The 25,815-nt window shown below is 41.6% G+C and overlaps 1 protein-coding gene across 2 annotated transcripts in view; it reads left to right on the top strand.

Moving 5' to 3' along the window:
• jmy (junction mediating and regulatory protein, p53 cofactor) overlaps window positions 1-25,053 on the top strand; it is a 43,856-nt gene extending 18,803 nt beyond the window's left edge. Inside the window, exons 2-10 of one of the 2 annotated variants that reach the window (XM_088355383.1) lie at window positions 40-213; window positions 6,728-6,878; window positions 10,266-10,435; window positions 12,049-12,214; window positions 14,568-14,767; window positions 14,848-14,922; window positions 14,987-15,079; window positions 19,010-19,481; window positions 21,057-25,053. In XM_088355383.1, coding sequence (XP_088211509.1) covers window positions 40-213; window positions 6,728-6,878; window positions 10,266-10,435; window positions 12,049-12,214; window positions 14,568-14,767; window positions 14,848-14,922; window positions 14,987-15,079; window positions 19,010-19,481; window positions 21,057-21,367 — 1,812 coding nt within the window. In that variant the 3' untranslated portion in view covers window positions 21,368-25,053. The remainder of the gene's footprint in view (window positions 1-39; window positions 214-6,727; window positions 6,879-10,265; window positions 10,436-12,048; window positions 12,215-14,567; window positions 14,768-14,847; window positions 14,923-14,986; window positions 15,080-19,009; window positions 19,482-21,056) is intronic. The other variant, XM_088355384.1, reaches the window with a different exon arrangement.
• Window positions 25,054-25,815: the final 762 nt, after the last annotated feature.

Genomic DNA, 25,815 nt, shown 5'->3' on the forward strand with positions numbered 1-25,815 from the left:
TAAGTAAAACTATGTCCCCCTGTTGTTTTGTGCGGACAGGTCCTGGACAAGCACCGGGCCCTGGACAGCATGGTGTACTTGCTGCAGGTGTACAGCGAGGAGGACGAAGCGTACGGGCAGATGCTGGAGGCAGCCACACAACTCTACAATTACCTTTTGCAACCTTTCAGGGATATGAGGGAGCTGGCCATGCTCAGACGGCAACAGATTAAGGTGACACGTACACTACACACGCCGATCTGAAGGCCATCTGTTTTCGGGCTTAGCGGCCGCTACGACTCACTGCCCTAATTGTTTGTCCCGGAGCCAACCCCAAAGCCAAATTCTTTTTATATGCTACTAGCGTATTTTCACGACCGTAGGGCGCACTGTGTTAAAAGGCGCAGTGCCCAGGTTACCTGGTTCTATTTCTTAACACATACACAGGGCGCACCTCATGATCGGGCGCGAGTGCTCTCTGGTGTGCCTGTTGTGCCTAAATCCTACTCTCCTTCTTGTGAACTATGCATACCTGTCAACCTACACGTCTCCATGCCCTTACAAACTGTTGTATTTTCCCTTACAAAATACAAAATAATCTTACACCATATTTTTTTTCAAACGTGTTTATTCATGTAGTTTAACATGTTATATTGTACATGTGTTTCATTGTATCATATATATTTTTAATGAACATTTTGTTGTGAGATACTGAGTTGCTCGACATCAATGAGGTTTATTATAAAAAAAGTTCAAAAATTAAGTAGCTCGGACGTTCACTGTAAAAGGAAAAAATACATGCAAATATAATTAAGTAGAATTTTCTTATTCAAATTTTGAATTCATTTTCGGCATTAAATTATTGTTGGTAATGTACTGATTAAAGGGATAACCGCAAACCTGTTTTTTTTTTATTTTCTCCTTTTATACTTCCTTTTTTTCTTAACTTCTTTATACACCATCATAATTCGTAATATAATGCATCAAAGCTAGTGAGCCATTTGAGAGCCGGCTCTTTTTCATGAGTTAAGCCGAAAAAGCCGGTTCTCTAAAAAGAGACGGACTACCTTTCACTACACAACTACCACATGAAATCCCAGACTGCAGACGCATGCGCACAGTAGCATCAAACCGCTCGCTTCGTTTGCAACGAGAAAAAAACGATACCGAGATAGAGGCTCGTTTGATGTGATTGATATGCCGTTTCGTGATAGTCGGTGTATACCGGATGGTACGCATGATTGACAAATTTGCGTTTTTCCGTACAGATTTTCTTGTACGTCGTACACGTCTTAAAATACATAATAAACGTACTTTGTACGGCAAAAACGTACAGGTTCACAGGTATGACTATGTTTCTCAGCCCTGCGATGTTGGTGACGTTTGATATGTCTTAATAAATTTATATTGCTTTTTGGTTTTGATCACGGCAATCGATATTCCTTAAGAAACACATTAAACAGACTACGATCGCGACACACATTCTGTCGGAAACAAAGTGCGCGTTCACGCGCATTTTCTTTGGGGAGTCGAACTCGCGGCTGCTCGGTTTTCATGATCTTCCGCATAGGGTAAGAAATCCACGCACCACTGAAAGCATTCAATGGAGGGAAAGTAAGGTTTTGGATTGAATTCATATTGGGAGGGACAATAACTTTCAAATTGCTAGATTTTTTTTTATATTTACGACTTTTGTAAGATCGGTCTCAAAAGTAGAAAGACTGAAATGTTTTTCTTCACATTTGCATGGAAACTGTATAAAAAGTAAATGGTAAATGGTAAATGTTCTGCATTTATATAGCGCTTTTCAAGTCAATGAAGACCTCCCAAAGCACTTTACAATGTGCTTCACACTTACCCATTCACACTCACACTCACACGCCAATAGGGAGTCAGCCATGCAAGGCGCCTACCTTCGTATTGGGGGTATTAGGGATTCAATGTCTTGCCCAGAGAGACTTCGACATATATGACGGAGGAGCGGGGAATCGAACCAGCGACCTCTTGATCCCAAGACGACCTCTCTACCCCCTGAGCTAATGCTGCCCGTACAAAGCACAGAGGTGTCCTTTGAAATAGGGCATCAGGGTGGAGTATTTCAGTATGTTTTTTAATGAATTCCATTTTTTTAACACTAGGAGGCACTGAATGATACACACTGTCCCTTCAAGAGCAACCCTAGTGGATTATGGATGAATGATTATTAATTGATTATTTTAATTGTCAATGTTTTTTTTAATAGTTTTGAATAGTTTAGATAGTTTTTGTCGGGAATTTTAAAAAACAATATTTGAGAATAGGGCAGCACGGTGACGCAGTGGTTTGCGCGTGTGCGGCACAGTTCTGAGGTCATGAGATGTAACCTGTGTGGAGTTTGCATGTTCTCCCCGTGCTTGCGTGGGTTTCCTCCGGGCACTCTGGTTTCCTCCCACATTCCAAAAACATGCATGTTAGGTTAATTGGCCGGTCCAAATTGTCCCTAGGTGTGAATGAGCGAGCGAATTGTCTGTCCCTGTGTGCCCTGCAACTGGCTGGCAACCGGTTCAGGGTGTCCCCTGCCCACTGCCCGAAGATAGCTGGGATGGGCTCCAGCACCCCTGCGACCCTACTGAGGATAAGCGGTGCAGATAATGGATGGATATTTGAGAACAATGGCCCCCAAGTCATTTGAGTTTGAGACCCCTGCTTTAAGAGTGATTTACGGAATAATCATTTTCTAAATCTGTAGCTATATTTAGCGTTACTTTCTGTGAATAAATAGGTGCCATATTGTTTGGAATGCTACTGTTTTTAGCTTTCCGCTTAGAATAAGACACTGCTAGGTTTACGCATATAAAACGAGCAAGTTTTAGATGTTGAAAAAACAGTTTTTTAAAAAAGAAGACTCAAGTGTGCAATGTGCAAGACAAAGATGATGTTAGCTTAATTGCGGGAAATGCAATCAGTTGGCTGAGGTTGAAAGGTCTGCCATTGCTACGATCCAGACCCATTTTGATGTTGTCGTGGTTTCAAATATGTCCACGTTTTCTGGCCAATGATGCAATCCCTCCGAACCATAACACCCCCCGCCCCCTCCTCTAGCTTGTTCCTAACTGTACGCTACTTTTGTGCCTCACGTGCATACACACACTCACTGGCAGCAGGACAGACTGTACAGACGCTCTTGCACACATCTGCTTTACATTTAGGCTCTGGCTGGGAATTTTATCTGTGCACATTTTCTCCCTCTATGTCAGGAAAGGGTGGCGGATAGGGGGACATGAGGAGATATTCATTGTATGTCCTTGATATCCATGCGGGCTACAAGGATGCTTTTATCCTCACTGGCAGGACAACTGTACAATAAATCACGGACCGAATGAGTTTTTATGCTTCACGGTTCGCTGATACCTTAAAAGGGTTCCTGCGGATCCTTGAAAAGTCTTGAAAGGCATTGAATTCATTATTCACAAAATAAGGCCTTAATTGGTATTACGTTTGTTTTATTCAAGTTTCAAAAGTCTTAAAAATATAATACCATCAATCAGGTTTAGATTTGTTTGACCGGCTCGGTGGCCTTGGGGGGTAGGGCGCCCGATCTAAGACTGCGAGGTTGTTGGTTTGAGCCTCAGCCGGGTCATACCTAAGACTTACAACATTTCCTCCCTCGACATTAGGGGTTGGGATTGTGGGGTTTGGTCACCTAATGACTCCCAAAGAGATGTTGCAATACATCAGCTGGGTGAGCGAAGGGGGCTGGGAATCCTCTCCTCTGTATGAATCTCCCAGAAAGAGTCAAAAGATGTGAATGTGTTCTTGACTCTAGCCACCTTTCACTAGAGGGATTTGGCACCAGTGTTCCCTTTAAGCTGCGCGCGTGCGCAATTGCGCACTGCTCGCACATTCTCTGCGCACAAGAAAATCTAGCCGGCGCACAAAAACGAGGGCTCAAAATTACTAATTAAGAAGCGACTTAAGTCAAAGTTACAGTGCATGAAGGTAAAAAGACACGGGTTCCCCTGACGTTGTGTCCTAAATGCGGTATTTTGAAGTCGAGTCAGAGTAGAACTAAGTTGAGTAAAGTTAGTAGAGTTGGTCGAGAACAGGCTTCTTCGGCTCGGCTCACTAAAAGGAAGGCTCTTTCGGGTCCTAAACGGCTCTTCAGGTTGTTTTTGCTTCTTTAATCCCAACATGACCAAATATTATGTAAAATTATGCACAAAATGACTTAAAGGAAGGGGGGAATAGAACAAAAAAGAAAAAAATACCAAAATGAAAAAGTAGTGAAAAGCTGAGAAAAAAAGAAACAAAAGGAAGAGAAAAAAAGAAGGAAACATTTAGAAAAAGCCAGAAAAAAAGAAAAGAAAGAAATGTAGGAAAAACATAAACAGATAACAAATAGAAAAAAGTAATAGCTCGGAAAAAATAAACACAATTAGATTTTAGTAATTTTTAAAAAAGTAGAAAAAACACGGAAAAAAGAAGAAAAAGTTTGTGTTGCATTCAAATAATTTCCAATGATATCAAGTGAATCTTGTTGCCAACATTGTACTTCCACTAAAAAATGTGATTAAGTACAGTTCTGTATCTTGCAACCGACGAAAAAAGCCCACTAAAATGTTAATTTTATGCGACAAAATATATCAGGAAATAAAAAGAAATGGATATCTTGTGAAAGAATTGTAAGAACAAACAACATTTGTAGGCCGTACAACCTTTGTAATAGTACATGAGTCAATTCATTCAAAAGAGAAAAATAATTTTGCATTGCCGCAAACTCAGCAAAATGTAACTTGATGTCAAGTTTTGGACATGTTTGATAATGAATTATCTTGCCACACTTGGGATTATGGTTGCTCACTGTTGTTTCAAGCGTTGCTCACCGACTTTGTGTGAACGCTCAGACCCGTGGAAAATTACAGGGAACATTGTTTGGCACTGGCATATATGCAATATATTTGTTTGAACTAAAAACATTGCCAATTGTCTTTTTTAATAATTCACCGATTAACTTTCGTGGTAACCTCGCAATTATGGATTTCCATGTAGATAGATAGATAAATAGATAGATAGAAACTTTATTCGTCCCCGTAGGTAAATTCACACCTCCAGCAGTATACTTTTGTTGTTTATTAACAGATTAACAGGATGGCCTTGGGGTGCTGTGTTGTAGTTTAGCAACAGCGGAGTGGATGACGTCACACGCTAGTCCAAAAGTTCGACGTCGCTGCAGCAGATGGATATCTTTGTGCCCAGGGATACACCACCTCGTGTTAGCGAGTCCACCTCCTCTCGGCTTACCGCAGGCTTTCGTGTCTCTGTCTAAGAGCGCTGAAGCTGGATAGCTCCGGGTAGCTCTGGGTAGCGCAACGTTAGCGTCCGGGATGCTAAACGTGAGCCACGTTTCCGTAAAACACAGCAAACTGCCTAAAACTTTGGAGAGTGCTATGTTTTTCCGATGGAAAGTTTTCAACAGGACCAAAATGTAATTTATAAACAAATATTGTTGTTTAAGATTGCCTCTAATTTATGTGATGTTCTTTGGTTTCGTTTGTTTCAATTGTGGGTTTTTTTGGTGGGGGGAGGGGGGTCGACTTGGTCTTGATTTTAAAGGGGATCAAAAAGTCTTGAATTTTACTTAAGCTTTGGGAACCCTGCCTAACCGCTAGGGCCGTAGTGGCACCACTTCCTGTGGTGTGTCTTGGGCGAGTACAGCCTTGGCAGCGCTTTTCCCCCTCCAGGCCAGTTTTCAGGTAGGGGTTTGCTCCCCCACATGGAACAGATAGTGTTGATTTTTGGAGAAGCCTCCCGATCTGACTCAAATACATCGCCTTCATCATCAGGTCGCTGTCGTTATCCAGTGCAAAGCGTCATCTCTCGCTTCAGAGATGGCCTCAGGATTGACGGGCAGTGGTGTGAGACAATACTTATACTGGGGAAAAACGACTTTGTTCCGAAATAATTTTAAATGACTACCACATCATACAACATGCATTGCTTCATTTGTGGATTTCATATTTTTGTTGAAAAACAAACTTTGCTTTGTGACATATTAAAGGTTCTTTGTCCCATAAAGGACTTGGAATTATTGTTAATGCAACATCCATTGCAGCCTTGTCATCCTGGAAGGGGGGTTACCTCAAGTGTGGTCCCTTCTCAAGGTTTTTTTCCTTTTCCTCATGTTGAGGTTTTTGAGTTTTTCCTTGCCCTTATGTAGGTTTTAGATCAGGGGATGGTGTCATAATAGTCTGTGGTTTGCAATAGTCTGTCGTCCCTACATCCTTTTGAGACTTGTTGTGATTAAGGGCTACACAAATAAACATAACTTGGCTTAACTTGAATTTTGCATATTTTTATATACATTATATAAAAGATAGCAAACGCCATGGTGTGCTTGCTTGCACGCTTTTTTTTCTCCTCTCTCTCGCTTTTGGATAATTGGTCAATATGAGTGTTTTTGTTCGCTGAGTAGATGATTGAAGTGTTGGGAGGGTGCTGCAGCAGCACATTGAGCACAGGGATGGTTGAAGAGAGATTGCAATATGAAGGACAAAAAGAAGGAAAGGAAATTTAAAAAAAAAAACAATGTTTAAATCAAATACCTTTTTTTTTATATAAAAGGACAGTTTCTTTTCCTTTAGCGCTATCTGCTGGTTGATGTCCACATTTTAACGTTACTCTCATTTAAAAAAACGAATAAATAAATATATATCAGAAAGGATGTTGACAGTGTCCACCTAACCTGTACATGTTTATTTTCCCTGGTAAGATTTCGCTGGAGACGGAGCGTTTGGGACCCCGCCGGGTAGACAGTCTAAGGAGGGAGGACGAAGAATGGCAAAAGAAGGCGCACGCCGCTGTCCTCGCAATCCAGGATTTGACTGTCAAGTTCTTTGAAACTACCAACCGGGCACAGAAAGGTAGATTCTTTTCAAATTTGTGTCAACTGCCTCGAATACGCCCACATTTTTTGTTTTTTGGAGCTGGTAGACCCCTTTCTATGTTTGTAAACAAGTGTGACATAGCAGTGCTGTGCGCGCATGATTTAGGGAGAACAAGGGAATACACTGCCGTGATAAAGTATTTGCCCCCTTTCTGATTTCTTTGGTTTTGAATGTGTAGTACTCACAAAGGTTTCAGATCAACAAACCAATTTGAATATCACAGATTCATTAAAGAGTCTTTTGCAATGCTGTGGAGCAAGAACTGCTCGTTTAATGTCACACCGCAGTATCTCAATTGGATTCGGTTCTAAGATGGCGGCGCGCGCAAGTGCAGCGGCTTAACGGGCTCCAGTTCGTCTTTTGTTTTTCAGTGTCTTTTTATCCCTCATATTTTCCCTTCGACTCCTTTCGCAAATACAATAACATCCACAACATCCCGAGGGATATACAGAGACCACCGGATCTCCCTGGGTGATCTGCCTGCCGACAACGATGGAGCAAAAGAAAAAGGCTGCCGGTCGGGTCTGGGCTAAGAAGGCGACCACACAGACCAGCGCTCCCAAGCATGTTCCTAACCAACGCCAGATCCATCGTCCACAAAATGAGTGAATTTGAGCTGCGGATCTCCACCAACAGCGTCCGTAATTGGAGTATTTTTGTCATCACGGAGTCTTGGCTTTCCCGACGCCGCATTACAACTAGCAAGATGCACGCTTCACCGGCACGAACGAGACGGAGACTCCGGTAAAAACAGGGGTTGGGGACTATGCGCTACAATAACAGCCGAATCATTGACACACACTGCTCACTCGTAAATACAGTTTTTAGCAGCATCGTGTAGACCCTTCTATCTACCGAGAGAGCTAACTATGGTCATTGTGCTTGCTGTTTACGTTCCACCAGATGCTAACGTTCCACCGGATGCTAACGTTAGCATAGCGCTAAATCTCCTGCCCGCTGCTATCAATAAACAGCAGCTTGCACACCCCAACGGAGCTTTTATCGTCGCCGGCGACTTTAATCGGGCATGTTTATGGACTGTACTTCCCAAATCCATTCAATACGTGGACTGAGCAATTAGGGAAAAAAACACTGGACCGTGTATACAGTAAGATCAAACATCCAGTTGGATCCACTCATCTCTGTCTGTCCTTCACCCCCTCATACCCCCCCCCCCCCCCCTCCGGAGGAAACAAAGCAGGAAACAAAGCCTATACAACAAAGACAGTTAAAACATCTTCTTTGTTCCTTTATCTCTTTGTTTTCCTTATCCTCACTGTAAAATGTGGAACTGGAGTCGTCCAATTTCGTTGTCACAATATATCCCATGTTGTAACAATGACAATAAAGGTATATTCTATTCTATATTCTATCCTACTCCAGACTTTGACTTGGCCACTCCAGAACCTTCATGTTATTTTTTGAGCCATTCAGAGGTAGACTGGCTGGTGTGTTTCGGAGTGTTGTCCTGCTGCATGATCCGAGAGAGCTTGAGTTTGAGGGCACAAACTGATGGCCGGACGTTGTCCTTTAGTCGTTGGGGTTGTCCATCGATTCGATGATGACCATCTTCTTTTATTTGTGAGTCTGCTGATGTTTGAACAGTCCGATCCTGGATTGTGGTCGGAGACTCAGGTAAAAGAGGATACCTGCGCAATGATGGTTTTTAGAGTGGCGTAAGTGGTGCGCTTTCCCCAACGCCACTATCTTGATTGTAAAGAAGATGGTTCCAGGGGCAAGGGAGACCCTAGACGACCGGCATCTTTCTACAACTGCAGGCGGCTAACGGGATCCAGGTCTGTAGGAAACCGCCTCAAAGCGTGCCGCCACCAGCTTTTGGGATCACTCTTAGTCTGGACTCTACCCTTCGACCTGTTCGGCTTGGGTAACCCTACCAGGAGTACGAGACTCCCGCCGACATAGCTCTAGGGGTCATGGAGACGCGCAAAGTGCCCCACCACGATAAGGTGGTGATCCGTCGGGACACAGTGTCCTTTAGTATTTTCTGGTTAACACCAGAATTTGTATAGCCCTTAAACTCCTAACTAAGCTTTACAGTTGGCATCATGTTCTTTTTGTCAAATCCTTTGCCATTTTTCAACCAAGTTAAATTTTTGACTTATAAATCCAAAGGATGTTTTTCCAAAAGTCTGGAGGATAATCAAGATGCTTTTTTGCAAATATGAAACGACTCTTTGTGTTCTTTTGTGGCAGCAGTGGTTTTTGCCTGGGAATTTTTTCCATGGATTCCATTTTTGGCCATTTTTTGTAGTGGAGTCATGAACACTGACCTTATCTGAGACCAGCGAGGCTTGTAGTTCCTTGGACCTTTTTCGAGGTTCATTTGTAACCTCCTGGATAAGCCGTTGTCGCACTCTTGGAGTAATCTTTGTTGGTCGACCACTCCTAGAAAGGTTTGCCATTGTTCCGAGTTTTCTTTATTTGAGGTTAATGGCTCTGACAGTGGTTCGCAGTAGAAGCTTTGCAAATGGCTTTGTGACCTTTGACTGATCACCTTTTTTCTTATATCTTGTTGAATTTTTGGGGATCGTGTTTTCTAGATTTTGTAGCCCCCTTCACTTTGTCTCAAGGTAATCGATTTTGTGTGTGCCCTGTGGAATTGAATATAGCTTACCCAAACGGTGGTTGGTCACAGTCATTTTGTGATTTAACAATTAGGGGTGGGCAGCACGGCGGGGCAGTGGTTAGCGCGTGTGCGGCACAGTTCTAAGGTCTTGGGAACCTCCTGTGTGGGTTCAAATCCAGCTACCGGACTTACTGTGCGGAGTTTGTATGTTCACCCCGTGCTTGCGTGGGTTTCCTCCGGGCACTCCGGTTTCCTCCCACATTCCAAAGACATGCATTTCAGGTGGATTGGCCGGTCTAAATTGTCCCTAGGTGTGAATGAGCGAGCGAGTTGTCTGTCCCTGTGTGCCCTGCGATTGGCTGGCAACCAGTTCAGGGTGTCCCCTGCCCACTGCCCGATGACTGCTGGGATGGGCTCCAGCACCCCCGTGACCCTACTGAGGATAAGCGGTGCAGCTAATGAGATGAGATGAGACAATTAGGGGCAATCGCTATTTCAAATAGGTTTTGGCTTTTTTTGTGCCTTATTAATGGAATCATCTTTTCAAAACTGTATTTTGTATTTCTTTGGTTGTCTCGGTGTGATATTAAAATTGGTTTGGTGATCTGGAACCTTTGTGAGTGATAAATATGCAAAAAGCAAAAGAATTCAGGAAGGCGGCAAATACTTTTTCGTCTTGTATATAACGCCGGTCCAAATCTGGTGGTTCAGACAACCAGTTCGTGTGTACAATAGCTTTGTTCAGGTGTAAACCACGTGCTAAATTTGCGTTTCAGCGCTGTACGAGCGAATGCGGGCCGACCAGAGGAGATTGGGCAAGTCGGCGTGGGCAGCGGCAGTAGAGCGCATGGAGCGGCTGCAATACGCCGTCTCCAAAGAGACGCTGCAGCTGATGCGGGCAAAGGAAGTTTGTCTGGAGCAGAAGAAGCACGGCCTCAAGGAGGAGGTAAGAGCAATCGTGTCAAAGCACTGAGGCAAGGGAGACTTGAAAATATTTTGGGAAATACATGTGTCTTATGATTCAGTCACACAGTGGTGGCTTTCATAACGTCATTTGAGTGTTGGTAAACAAGTTAAGTCTCCTGGCTTGTGCAATAAATGGGTTAGAGGGCAGGTTTTTTTCAGAGTTAGAATTGTTTTCATTCTGTGGATCGACCGAGTTTTTCAGGGCTGATACCGATTATTTGTATTAAGAGGAGGCCAATAATGAATATTTGGAGCTTATACTCATTTGCTGTAAAGCTTAAAAAAAATCCGTGAGAAATGTTCATAATGCAAAAAGAAACAAAGAATATTTTTTATAAATTCAAATAAAACAGCTCCCTAAAACCTTTTACAGTAAATAAATTAACATTCCAACACAACTAACATGACTTATCTTTCACTTAAACCAAAAACTAACAATGCAGGAAAGAAAGATTAGGTTTAGCAGCAACCTGTAAAAGGTACATAAAAAGTTAAATAGCTTTCTGATTTCAAAATGTCAAAACAACCAACATGACTTAAATGAGCTTAGAACAAAAAGTGCATCGAAATTTCAACAGAGCTAATTGAAAAGTCTGGGAACCCCTGTTTTAGAACAGGATTGATGAACTAATGTTGTGGTAAAAGCTAATCACTCGGCTTTCCACTTTACCTTGCCTTTTATGCTCTCTCTCAATAACAAACACACACGCTAGATTGACAAACTAATGTTATGATAAGAGCTAATATATCAGTCTCCACCTGAACGTGCTTACCTGAAACAAATTCCAACACAACTAACATGACTTATCTTTTACTTAAACCAAAAACTAACGATGCGGGAAGCAAAAATTAGGCTGAGCAGCAACCTGTAAAAGGTACATAAAAACTTAAATAGCTCTCTGATGTAAATAAAAATGTCAATACAACCAACATGACCTAAATTAGCTTAGAACAAAAAGTACATCGAAATTTCAACGGAGCTCGCGAATTGAAAAGTCTGGGAACCCCTCTTTTAGAGCCGAATTGATCAACTAATGTTAGGTAAAAGCTAATCACTCGGCTTTCCACTTTAGCTTGCCTTTTATGCTCTCCTTCTATAACAAACACACACGCTTGATGAACAAACTAATGTTATGATAAGAGCAAATATATCAGTCTCCACCTGAACGTGCTTACCTAAAATAAGATAACTACACTTCTTACGCTATCTCTTAATCACATACACACTTTTCTACCAGACTTTAAAATCTCAATCTCGGTCTTGATTCACAGGCATTTCAGAACTCAGGAGTTACCAGAACATCCGCTGTTTAATCCGCTCTAACGTTATTCTTCCTGGTTTAGTGGCTCAGTCGCCGGTTGCTTAACCAATCAGAAGGCGCAGGGTGGTTGGCGTCCAAGACAAAGGGCAGGAGAGAGGTAGAGAGGCTCGACTGCATCTGAGCCTAAATAACCCAGTTTTAAATATTTTTAATCGGCCTGTCGAATGAATAAAAAAAATCCAATATTGGTCAAATTCCCAAATATCGGTGCCCCCTCCTCATTTTCTTCGCACACCTCAGCCTCACCAGTGAGATTTTTTCCCCCCCACAGATGCGGAGCTTGCAAGGCGGCGAGGACGCAATGTTGCACCTGGACCAGCTGGAGGCGCTCTACTACGAACTTCAGCTGCAGCTGTACGACATCCAGGCCGAAGTCCTTCGCTGTGAAGAGCTGCTGCTGACCGCGCAGTTGCAGAGCCTGCGCAGACAGATTACGGGTGAGAAGACCAAATTGTCAGCGCTCAATAGACAGGTGTTCAAACTACGGCCCGGGTCCATTTATTAAATCTAATCAAAATTATTTGTAAAGTACTTTTCCGGCAATACATCCCCACTCAAAGTTCTGTATGAAAACATCCAGTGTACAATAAGACAATAAAATGCACTCCATTATTCCCAGCCAACAACATCAAACAGCGTGTTGACCATTTTTCAGGGATCAGCAGCATATTCTGAAAATGCAATACTGTAATCTCTTGCTACGTTGTACTTCCTAATTTGCGGCCTCGATGTATCGCGGGTTAAGAGACTAATACCTCAATCCACTATCCCTGTTTGCATATAATTCGGAGTGGCTGTCAGTATAGTGCCTTTTTGTCGGGCTTGCCAGCTATTTTTGCTGTTCCATACATCAAAAAGTGAATTGCACTCGTGTGTCTGCAATCCATTATCCCCAATCGAATGTTGCCGCAAGCGGGGACCAGCAGAAGGCACTTTTTTTCAAAATGCACAATTCTGGCTGCAATCCATTATCCCTAGTCCAAATTTGCTGAGAGCAGGAGCCGGCAGAATGCTTTTTTTTTTTTTTGGTTCGGCCGCTGAAGGGTGCCATTGTGGTCCGCCTAAAATGAACTGTTTTGACTAATATCCATTATCTCCTGTTGACTATTTGTTGTGAGCGACGACAGAGAGAGCTTTTTTGATTCATGGTTGGAATCTCCTTTTTATTCTGTTCTTACAGCCTAAAATGAGCAGCACCCCTGTAGCCTCGATCCATTATCCACAGTCGGCTACTGCTGTAAGCGGAGGCGGGCAAAGTTTGTGTAGAAAATGGGGCGGGGGGCATTGCCACCCGGAGATTTTTTCATTAAAATTGTGTGGGAAAAGAAGCACAAACTATTCTACCAAAATTATCTGTCAATGGAATACAATTTTTTTTCTGGTAGATATTTTCCCTTTAATAATAATGTTTTATACATATTACATTTTGTTCCACTTAATTGTTTAAAATTGTGATTTATTTCCCCTGAAAATTAAGCTAACTTTATAGAAAGCAATTTGGTTATTGTGTTCAAAACAGAAGTAAAATATTTTTTTTCGGGTGTCGCTTGCATAAACTTCATCTGTTTTAGGTGGCTCAAAGTTTGCAATATACACTAAAGATCAAAATCAAAGAAGATTTAAAAAAAATATTGAATCATTCTGAGTAAATGCCATCTTTTCTGGTCAACAGTTTAAGAAAATTTTCTTGAGTCTATACCATGCAACTACAACACATTTGCACAAATAGGAAAAGGCATTTAAAAGAAAAACTGTATTTTGACAAGAATGCACTGATCACAATTAGACAACACTTTCAGGTGCCTAATCTAGCACATTGTGCTAATTTCCTTCATTATCTGTGAACCTTTTATTTAACTACCATTCAAACTTTCAGTTTTACTGACTTTGCAAGATGGTGGGCCATTCTATAGTGACTAAAGGCTCCAGCAGCAAGTTGTCCAGATGAAAACAAAAAGGATAACCCTCTCAACCATAGCAAGACAAGTTGATCGTTCCAAATCTGTGATTTCAAGGATATCGAATCTTTACAAAACTACAAACTAATTCAAGTCGCCCAAGACTGGTCATCCACAGAAGCAAATGCAAGAAGGGACAGGTCACTGCGGACGATGTCAATGGGTATTTATTTCCGCATAGCAGCTGGAACTGCTCGCCAGTTCAGTGCTGAACATGGGCCTCTTGTACAGCTACATGGCCTTCAACAGCACATGGTTCCTTACTTACATTTATTGCCCAATCAGCCTGCAGTCTTCATGCTGGACAATGCTCCATGTCACACAGCTAAATAGGTAAAGAATTTTCTAGAAGGTGAGAACACTGGCATGGCCTGGTCCTGATCTCAATCCAATAGAAAACCATCTCTAAAATCCCTGGTGACCAAATGATGGTCAAGAAACAACAAATACAATCACAAAACTGTGGTGGAGGCTGGAAGAAGAATGGACCAAAATCCCACCAGAGCAGTGTGAAAGACTAGTGCTATCCTGTGGCCTCAGATTTGCTGATGAGGCCTGTGCACTTCTTACTCGTTGCTGATTGTTGTAACCTTCAGAAATGTTTTTCCATGCCATTGTTGTTCTCCAATTTTGATCTGTGTGTTTTCTGAAAATATATTTTTGGGGTGAAATTATTTCAGTCATTTTCTGAAAAGAGTGTTGTAATACCATGGAATAGACACAATAAAATGTAAATAATTGTGAAGATGGTATTATTTCAAAATTATACAATATTTTTATGAAAGTTCCATAATAACAGAAAATCCGACTGACTTTTTGGTATCGTTTCCAGAGAGGCAGGACGAGGTGGTGTACTACGATGCATTTGAGAGTCCCGATGCAATGAAGGGGACAGAGGACTCATCCGGACCTCCTCCTTTGCAGCCCCTTCGCGACGACGAAGAACTGGGGGTCCTGCGCCAGAGAACCCGGCAGCTGGAAGCCCGAAAGGGGCGCATCACCACCAAGAAGGTCTACCTCAAAAACAAGAAGGTGACTTGTAAAATAAAAAAAAATCAATTGATTTCGGTCACTTTAATCTCTAAAAGTCTTTTTTTTAAATCTCCAAACAGGAAATCTGCATCTCCAGTCACAAACAGAAAATGGAAGCACGTCAAGGTCCTTTCGTCCATAAGGCTCCCCTCCAGGTATGACTCCAAGCATACCGACAAACTGAGGATTTGGATCTGATAGGATGTTTTTTTGTGATAGTTGCAGGAATCGGAGGAAGAGGAAGCAGAACTTAATGCACGAGTGAGTCAGGAGAGGCAAAGAACGCTGGACCGGCTTCGCACCCTCAATCAGGTAGTCTCCGTTCCTTCATCTTCTTCACTTGTTTGCAAATATCTTATGAGGGCCACATTTACATGAATTGAAGGATAGGGTAAATTACAAAGCACACAAAAAGATATGTATCTGAATATGATCAATAGTCGACTTATTTAATCACAGTATTTTCAGGGCAATAAGTCGCTGTTTTTTTTCATAGTTTGGCCAGCGGTGCGACTTATACTCGTGAGACTTATCTTTAAAATCTTTAACATATATTATTTCACATGTTATTTTCCCACTAAACCACAAGAGGGCGCCTTAAGCCTGTGTTAATATCAAACTAGCCGTATTGTGCCGGAAATTGTCCCCCTTTTCTTTCCAATCGGTACACGAACTTTTACAAGATAAAGCGTCATTTTGCCAAAGTAAATATTTTCAACTTGATCGAAAAGGAATTCTATACAAGGTGCAAATACTCTGTTTTACTGTTCTATGACATTTCGCCTAATAAATGAGACAGTTTGCGCGTGTGTCGTATGCTATTTCTCACTGGGGGACAATTTTCGGCGAAACACCAGTGATTCAAAAAAACAACCGGGAAGACTGAACAAAATAGCACCAAAAAGAAAATCGTATTCTGCAGGATACAAGCTGCAAATAGTGAAATATGGAGTAGAAAAGCAGAAAGAAGGTTAGGATTTAGTAAGACTGGCGAAAGGCGAAGGTGTCGGAATAAAAACAAAGGCCGTAAGTTGGATTTTGTATTGTGTACACCTTTTTCTGAGTACAGGACAGTACTGTAGTGCACCTGCGTGTGGCGCTATGAAAGGTCACCCAGCATCCACCCTGAAGAAGAAATCCGGTTTATACTTCCTAGTTTGTGTGTAAACATTCCACACTGTATCTCAGACCTACTAAGAAGTTAAACATTTTTGTTGTATATTATCTTGTGCATCCATTCAATATGGTTGGTGTAAAGTGTAAAGAAGAAGAAGAAGAAGAGGCAAGCCGTTTCTTTTAAAATGAAAGTGGTATAAGAAAGCTTGATGCGGTTGAGAAAATGGTTGGATCGCTTTTTTCGGCCACTTTTTACCAAGGAGGAGGAAGTCGCCTAACTGTTGAAGCTCATCTTCCTAAAGTAAGTTAAACTTAACGTTATAGAGCATATTATTTTATGAAACGATTATTTTTCAGTACAAAACAATACAGGTAATTTATACAAACCTTAAACATACAAAATAAAGCACTGAAGCAACTTACGAACAAATTAAACTTACGAGCGATCGTCCGGAACCTGTGTCTGTATGTTCTTTCCTTCTTAATTAAGCCTCTATAGAGGCTTATAGTCTAGAAAGTACGGTAACTCTCACTGCTGCCATCCGGTTTCTATTTCCGTTGCATGCAATGTTGTGCAAATAGAGTCAGTGATATTTTTAACGAGTTAATCATTGCTCAGATACAGTAATAAGCTACCGTAAAACCTTGAGAACGTGCACCAAAAGTTCTTATGTGGGTAAAAAAAAGTGCGTTATAAACAGTGTTAGCGAAATAATTAGGCACATTTTTTTCATCTAAAATACAGCAACTCTTATTTATTTCTGTGAACCGCGGCCCCGTGGTTTTTGACCACTGGTCCACTTCAAGGCTATGATCTTAAGCCAGTCATACCCAAGTTTCAGCTCGGGTCGGGCCTAAAATGTCGATGATTACATTGGGTTCGAGCTGAGTTTCTTTTGCTTAAGCTGAGGCGTTCGAGGCCGTGAATAGTTTTGGTCTGCAAAAAAACAAAAACAAAAAACTGAATTCGTCACAGTCGTCGTACTGTATTGAACTCTTGCAATGTCAGTTCCTGTTTCTGTTATTATCTATCTACCTGTCATTGTTCTTCTTTGTTTCTATGCCTCTGCGCAACATATCAGTAAGTAACAAGCCACCTGGTATAATTTCAGGATGATAACTCGACAATAGATGGCATGGGTAGCTTTAATCAGATCTTTATCCACGTATCAAGGAAGCCCAACTTCCTAGTGTTGCTTCCTGTATCCAGCGATTGAGAGTGTGTAGGCAGCACCACGTGGCGAGTAGGCAAAGTGAAGCAGTGTGATGAGAGTAGCAAAGATATGGATAAGTACAAACAGTTACCGCTTCAACATTTTTTTTTTTCTTTCTAAAAAAGTCCCAGCGTCTGGTCAGAGAGGGATAACGTTTCGTGCGCGTCCACTTGGATTACTATCACAATGGTGATCAAAATCGTCTGATCGCGTCGCCGGAAACATTGTGCGCTTAAAAGCTCTTCCAAAGTTCATGCATCCTTCAGGGTTTTTGCAATCAAATATATTTTGAGAAAAACATCTGGTATTAAATGAGTTAAGGACGTACAGCTGCTGTGGTTTATGGCCTGATATCCACCCTCTCAATATGATGGGAACATTTATTAGCAGTCCTTAAATTCTTACAAAAAATCAATAAATTATGGTAAATTGTCTGTTAATGTAACTTCTTGCTTAACTTTCTTGTTTAACTTAGATTTTGTTTTAAAAGACAGGCTTTAATATGTCATCATAAATCTTCTCTCCTCCTCCTGAGTCTTCACAAGTAGAATGTGAAATTTCAGGGTTAGTCTGGCTTGGTCCTGAAAATCAAGTTATTTGGTCAGGCTCGGGGCGGGGCGGGTTTTAATACGCCCGGGCCTGGGTCCGGTCAGGCTGGCTTTTGTAGGCCCAATTTGAATGAATAAATGAAAACTTTATTCGAACATCAAAATAAAACAGAACAAAAACAATAACTCAACAACAAAATAACGTTACATAATATGTTCGAAAAGGGGTAGTAAGAAGCGAATGCTTATATTACCTACCCCTTCATCTTCCCCACCAAATATACCAATGATATAACAACAAATGTAATGATATTAATAATAACAGTTTTGATATAAGAATAGCAACAATAACATAAAGTTAACTAGACGCACTATTCCCAATCTCCTGCACCACTCGTACCACACCCTCCTCATCTCTGTATTCCGCCAGGAATGTTCCTTTGTATCTAAACCTGAACAAGTGAATAGTTGGACAGCGTTTGATTTCGTCTTGCAAACCGTTCCAAAGCTTGACCCCACACACAGACACACACATACTTTTCCTGGTGGTTCTCACCTTTGGGATTATGAATTCACTACACTCCTTTAAGTTATAATTTCCTTCTTTCCGAATGAATAATTTATGGATGTTTTCTGGCACCATGTTTTTGTTGACCTTAAATAGCAGTTGTGCAGTGAAAGATTTTACTAAATCCTCTAATTCTAATAATTTGGACTGCAGGAATAAAATATTAGTCTGATCCCGATATCCTACCCTGTGTAAGGTTCTAATTGCACGTTTTTGGAGGATAAAAAGGGGCTGTAGTGAACTTTTGTAATTATTGTCCCAGACTTCTGCACAATATGTTAAGTATGGCAGAACTTTATATATATATATATATATATATATATATATATATATGTATATATATATATATATATATATATATATATATATATATATATATATATACCACAGCCATATCCCCCTAGTGGGAGGTGACTAGAGTCATTTCTGACTCTTTTTGGAAGATTGATTCAGAGGAGGGGATTCCCAGCCCCCTCGCTCAACCCAACTGAGATGTTCGGAGTCATTAGGTGACCAAACCCCCCAATTCCAACCCCTAATGCTGAACGCCAGGTAGGGAGGCAACGGGTACCAATGTTTAAGTCTTAGGTATGACTCGGCCGAGGCTTGAACCACAACCTCCCAGTCTCGGAGCGGGCGCCATACCCCCAAGGCCACCGAGCCGGTATATATATACTGTATACCACAGCCATATCCCCCTAGTGGGAGGTGGCTAGAGTCAATACAATGCATTATAGTTTAAAATGAATTTGGGTTTATTAATTATTCATTTGACCTCCAATCTGTATCTTCTCAGCGTTATCCGGGTCACGTGACCATGAAGTCAAGTCGTCTGAGGCAGCTTCAGACGCAGCAGCGAGCCGGTCAACCTCCTTGCACGCAGGCGGCCGGCGTCCAGACGGACGGGGTCGCTTCGGACCTCCCGGAACTCTCGGCGCCACCTCCGGAAGACGCCTGCGAGTCCTTACCCGCCGTCCACCTGGACGACTCGGACTCGTCGTCCCCGCCGTTCCTCTCTCTGCCGACAGCCATACTCGCTGTGGATGGAGCCCCTCCCCCGGCTCCACCTCCTCCCCCGCCTCCTCTACCTCCCCCACCTCTGCCGTCCTTATCCGCCGAGCCTCTACCGGCTTTGCCTCGCGAGACCAAGCCGTCCTCGCTTCCCCTCGCTCCCATCTCGCCACGCTTCTTCGACAGCAGTCAGCTTTTGACGGCCAGGAAGAAGTTGAGGAAGACCTCGGCTGAAGATGCCGCGCAGTGGAGAAGAGGTAAACATTGTTTTTATGTTTTGTCGACTAGTGTAATAGAAGGCGACACGGAGGATGAGTGGTTAGCGTGTCCGCAGCACAGTTCTGAGGTCAACAGATCGAACCTTCCTGTGTGGAGTTTGCATGTTCTCCCCGTGCGTGTGTGGGCTTCCTCCAGGCATTCCCGTTTCCTCCCACATTCCAAAAACATGTATTTCAGGTTAATTGGGTGATCTAAATTGTCCCTAAGTTTGAATGAGCGAGTGAGTTGTCCGTCTCTGCGTACCCTGAGACTGGCTGGCAACTAGTTCAGGGTGTCCCCTGCCCACTGCCCGAAAATAGCTGGGATGGGCTCCATCGCTCCCGCGACCCTATTGAGGATAAGGAGTGCAGATAATGGATGGATAGTTTAATACAATTTAAATAATAATCATCCCCATTATTTACCTTTTTTTGTTACTCATTAATAGGGCTGCAACAACGAATCGGTAAAATTGACTAAAACTGACTAGATAACCCCGTCGATCATGTTGAGCGATTTATGAACCACTAAACACGTTTAGTCAATACAACGTGCATTGGATTTTGTTGTGAAGTTGTAGGGTTGTAATACCACTTTGGTCCAGCAAAGGGCGCCTCAAGATAAATAAAAGTATCTCACACTTTTTATTAAACATTGCATCATTACCAACAAAATTGGCATGAAATAAATATCTATCTATACATCCATCTATCTTCTGTATCCCTCCCTTTCTCTCTCTCTCTCCCTCTCTCTCTCTTCCTCTTTTTTCTCTATCTTTTTTTGCTTCCTCTTTTTTTTGTTTCATATTTTTCTCCTTTAATTGCTCTCATTTTATCTCTCTCTCTTTCTCCATCTTTCTCTCGCTTTACTAAAGATCTATCTATCCATCAATCTATCTGCTGTACCTCTCGCCTTTGTGATTGAGACAGCATAAAAGCACGTACAAGTGGAAGTGATGAGCTCTTATTATAACATTAGTTTGTCAAAGTGTGTGTGTTTGTTATTGAGGGACAGCATAAAAAGCACATAAAAGTGGAAGTTATGAGCTCTTATCATAATATTAGTTTGTCAGCGTGTGTGCGTTTGTGATTGAGGGACAGCATTAAAAGAACGTCAAAGTGTAAGTGATTAGCTCTTATCATAACATTAGTTTGTCAAGTGTGTGCGTTTGTGATTGAGAGACAGCATAAAAAGCACGTAAAAGTGGAAGTGATGAGCTCTTATCATAACATTAGTTTGTCAACCTTGCTCTAAAACAGGACTACCTACACTTTTCAATTTGCAAGCTCTGTTGGAATTTTGTTTTAAGCTCATTGAAGTCATGTTGATACTATGTACCTTTTATACAAGTTGCTGCTAATGCTAATTCTATTTCCTTCACTGTAAAAGGTTTCAGAAAGCCATTAAATTTAATTTAATAGGAAAATTCTTTGGTTCATTTTGCATGATAATTTTTACGCCTATTTTTAAGCTTTTACAGCAAACGAATATGGGCTCCAAATATCGGTTAATACCAATATGGGTCGATCGTTAATGACCACCCGCCATTTTGTTTTCTTATTTGTGGCATTTAGCGAGCTCCCCGATGGACGAAGTCCTGGCGTCCCTGAAACGGGGCAGCTTCCACCTACGAAAAGCTGAACTGCGGGTCCTGGCCCCGGACCCGGACGACGAGAGCGAAAACATCCTGGCGCAGATCCGGCAGGGCGTTCGTCTGCGGCAGGTACGCGCGCCGGCCGAGCGGCCCCGGCGCGCCGATCGATTCCCGCACTCGTCCGACGCCTTGACGCAAAGCATCCACGAGGCTCTGCGCAGGATCAAGGAGGCCTCGCCGGAGTCCGAGTCGGAGGACGAGGGCCTGCCCTGCACGGACTGGGAGAACTAATTTTACGGGGTGGGATTTCTTTTCTTGGGTGCAATTTGAAGAAGAAAAAACACTTTTCTATTCCAAGAGGGTTTTGTACTCGGCACAACGGCGCGCACGGTGGTCGGTATGGATGTTTACCGTCGTACTGTTTCCTTGAAGGAGGTCCACTTGGGAACGCACAAGTTTGTTTGAGTTTACCATCTTAAATCACGCTTTTTTTTCTTCTTAGCTAGCTTTCTTGTGGTGCGAGCGACCGGCAGCTCCAAGAAACAACAGAAGTTGTTTTAGCGGCAGATCCGAGGCAGTTTAGCTGCCGTTTAATGCAGGGGTGTCAAATATGCAGCCCGCGGGCAGGATTTCTTTCTCAATTTTTCTTGTTTGTTCTCTTTTTTCCCCCTCTTTTTCCTTCTCTCTTTTTTCTCTCTCTCATCTCCCTTTTGCTTTTTCTGTCCCGCTTTCTTTCTCGTTGTATCTTTTTCTCTTATATTGGTCTTTCTTTCTCATGTTTTCTCTCTCTTTTTCTCTTTGTCTCCCTTTTACGCTCTTTCTGTTTCTTGTTCTTGCTCTCGTTTGCTTTGTCTGTCCCTTCTTTTTTGGCTTCCTCTCTTTATATTTTCCTCCTTTTCTTTCTCTCTTTTTCTCCATCTTTCTCTTTTTACTATGGGTCTATCTAACCATTCTATCTATCCCTTTCTTTTTCTGTCTCTTTTGTTTTCTCTGTCCCTCCTTTTACTCTTTATCTTTTTTGGCATCTTCTCTTTTATTTTTCTCCTTTTCTTTTTTTCTCTCGTTTTATCTGTATCTCTCTTGTTCCATCTATCTATCCATCCATCTATCTCATGTATCTCTCCCTTTCTTTTTCTCTCTCTCTTTACTTTTTCCATCTTTTTTGCTTCCTCCTCTCTCTAGTTTTATATTTTGCTCCTTTAATTGATCTCCTTATATCTCTCTCTTTCTCCATCTTTCCCCCTCTTTACTAAAGATCTATCTATCCATCCATCTATCTATCTACTGTACCTCTCTCTCCCTTTCACTTTCTCTGTTCCTCCTTTTTCTCTTTCCATCTGTTTTTGTTTTCTCTCTTTTCTCTTCTTTTATATTTTTGTCATTTTCTTTATTTTCTCTTTCTTTCTCTTTCTCTTGTACTTTCCCTTCATTTATTTCTTCATTTCTCGCTCCCTCTCTCCCAGTCTGTCTCAAAGTTTCAGTCCGGCCCCTGTGAGAATGTAGCCCCCAAGCTCAAATGGCTTTGACACCCCTGATTAAAAGGGACATTGTGTATTATTTAGCACCTCCTAGTACAGGTCAGCAACCTGCGGCTCCAGAGCCCCGTACGGCTCTTAAGTGCTGTCCTAGTGGCCACTTCAGGCTTTTTTTAAAATGATTGTAATCAGAAAAAGAAGAGTTAGGGAAATTATTATATTTTCACAGTGATTTCCTATTGGAGCATGTACACCAAACAAACAAAAAAGAGGAAGCAGCCAAAGTGATTGTCACAGCTAGCAACCCCTAAAGTAATGCTAGACAATACTAAAGCTAACAACTAACTGCCAAGGCTAAGTATGGGCTGGTTCCAGGCTGATGACATCCCAAAATCAAAGAAAATTATACTAAAATAAATATTTATTTCCACTGCATTCATTTTCAAATTTTCACTGTCTTGAGCAACATTAGATGCCAATGGTAGTTGTTAAAGCTAAATGCTAATGCTAACACAAAGTAGTGACCGATTGTGCAATGTTAGCTGCTAGGGCAAAGCTAATTGCTAATGTTGTGGTAGTTGCAGCTAGCAACCCCTACAGCAATGAGAATATTGATACTTAAGCTTTCAGCTAACCATCAAAGCTAATCTTATTACTTAAAATTAATTTTTGAAGTCGAAAATTATTATATCTTTAAGGGAGGAGTTGGATGCTATAAGCTGGCTAACCTTTCATTCACAACTGAAATATTTTTTATAAAATATACTTGGATTAAAATACAATCAAATTCAGTCCAAAATATATAAGTAGTATATAAGAAGTATTGTACAGTTAAAAAATATACACAATTCCTTATGTATGATATTATAATAATATCTCAAGATCATTTTATGGGCCATGGAGAACCTTCTGGTGGGCCACACTCGGCCCCCGGGCCATGACTTTGACATGATTTACGGCCACACCACCACGAGAACACCCGATCTTGGGAAGCTAACTGGGAGGGACCTAGTTAGTACTCAGATGGGAGACCGCCTGGGAGTACCAGATGCGGTAAATTGGACATTTGGCGCACGCTCTGCTGCGACAGCACTTACTGTACCCCTGGGTACAGTCAGTGGAAATCAATTTCTCTAAGGGGACCATATAAATTGAATTGTTTTGATTATTATTAACCGCCATCTTGCTACTACGGGTGCTAAAAACAAAAAAACCTTGTAAAAGGCTGCTTAAAAAAAACACAATAAAAATGTGTGGTTTGGTCCTTTTGAGTCTCCGTAGTTTAATTTTTCTTGATCTTGATAGCACTCGTTTTCAGTGTCACTTCACAATTCAGCGACATCTAGTGGTGAAATATTGCACAGTGTCCCTGCCTAATTTTTTTCAATATTTCTAATACGGGAAAATCCGTCATCAGCTGTTTTGAACAGAAATTTGGGTTATAATCTTGACAAGAAATTAAGACTAGGAATCATTTTAACGCCGTTCCCTCAACACACTGCCTTGAATTTCCTTCCAAGCCGATTTTCACGTTTTCATTTTTTCTAACTTCCATTTTTGTTTTTATTTGATATGTAATAAGCGTGCCGTGTGTATGACTAGATTGGGTTTAGAGCGTCATTCCATTGCTTGTGAAATGTGTCAAATGTAGTGATGCAAACGTGGAGCAACATGCTAGCATTAGCATTAGAGCGCTCACGGAGAGTGAAGTTGAGGATACAGTGTTCCCTCGCCATATTGCGGTTTGACTTGTTCGTCCTAGGAGCAATGCGGGCTTTTTTATTTTTAATTACCATATTTATTTACGTATAACACGCTTATTTTAAACCTAAAAATTACCGATTGGTGGAGCAGTACGAAATAATCATTTACATGGCTCGCGACAAGCTAATAACCCCCTTCTATGCCGTTTACGAACAATCAAATTCCTGTTTACTAGGAGTGCTTTATGTGGCGTTTCGGAATATAGACTTACACACCAAATGGATGGATTCAACTGTTGCATCCACTATGTGTGGGCTGGGGGGGCAGAAAATAAAACGGATACATTCTGGGGAAATCAACCAATACTCATAAGGGCTTAATAAGTAAGTCGGAGTTTGAGTCTATCATTCCTCTCTGTACTACAAGTCCCACAGTGCTTTGCGCCATTTTGCGGAAAGTTAACAGTTTAACTGCGAAAATCGAGGTATGCAAGTCGTTTTCCCCAAAAGATTCTATCATGTTGCTCCGTCTTTTTTTCTCGATAACAAGTCTGCTTTCGTGCTTGCTTACATTTTGAAGTCGGACATTTTGTACTTGGACCTCGCAGCAGACGTGCAATATTAATAAGTCGCGTGTACGTGTGTACACGTCCAAAAAATATATCTCTGCATGCCTCCATGTATTCGAATATTTATTGATGCTTCATAATTGAAAAAAAAAAGATTTGTATGTTTTTTTAATGCCTACCTGACTTTCTCTTCCTTTTTGCTTTTGAAGAATAAATATGTCCAAAAATGAGTCTGAGTATCTAACTAGAATGGCTGTGCCCCATATGAGCATCACAGACTCTGGAGTGACCAACCTGATTGCTTCTGGCGTGAGAGTAGAATGTCTTTCTAGGAAAGCTGCTCAGTCAACAAAACCAAAAATGCTGAGTCTATTTTGGCCTTTTCACATCTAGAATAATCTGCCTGACTGCCTGTAAAAGATGCAGTCAGGTAGATTCATGAGTTCATCAATGTTTTTCTTCCTGGGAGAGTAGACTGTCTTTCTAGGAAAGCTGCTCTGTCAACAAAACCAAAAATGCCAAATGAACTTTTTGGGGGAATTTTTCACATCTAGGGTAATCTACATGACTACCTGTAAAATATGCAGTCAGGTAGATTCATTAATTAATGTTTTTCTGCCTGGCAGAGTGGAATGTCTTTCTGGGAAAGCTGCTGAGTCAGCAAAACAAAAAATGCTGAGTAAACTTTTTGGGGGCATTTTTCACATTGAGGGTATTCTACATGACTGCATGTGAAAGATGCAGTCAGGTCGATTCATTAATCCATCAGTTTTTCTTCCTGGCAGAGTGGAATGTCTTTCTGGGAAAGGTACTGAGTCAGCAAAGCAAAAAATGCTGAGTAAACTTTTTGGGGACATTTTACACATCGAGAATAATCTACATGACTGCCTTTAAAATATAGAGTTTGTATTCAATGTTTTTCAAAAAAAAGTGGTGAGTTACCTTTTTTACATCTAGGGTAACCTAGCCAACTGTCTGTAATGTCTTACTGT

Source organism: Urocampus carinirostris, chromosome 16 (genome assembly GCF_059441175.1).
Source record: "Urocampus carinirostris isolate Australia breed hairy pipefish chromosome 16, RoL_Ucar_1.0, whole genome shotgun sequence".
Classification (NCBI taxonomy): domain Eukaryota; kingdom Metazoa; phylum Chordata; class Actinopteri; order Syngnathiformes; family Syngnathidae; genus Urocampus; species Urocampus carinirostris.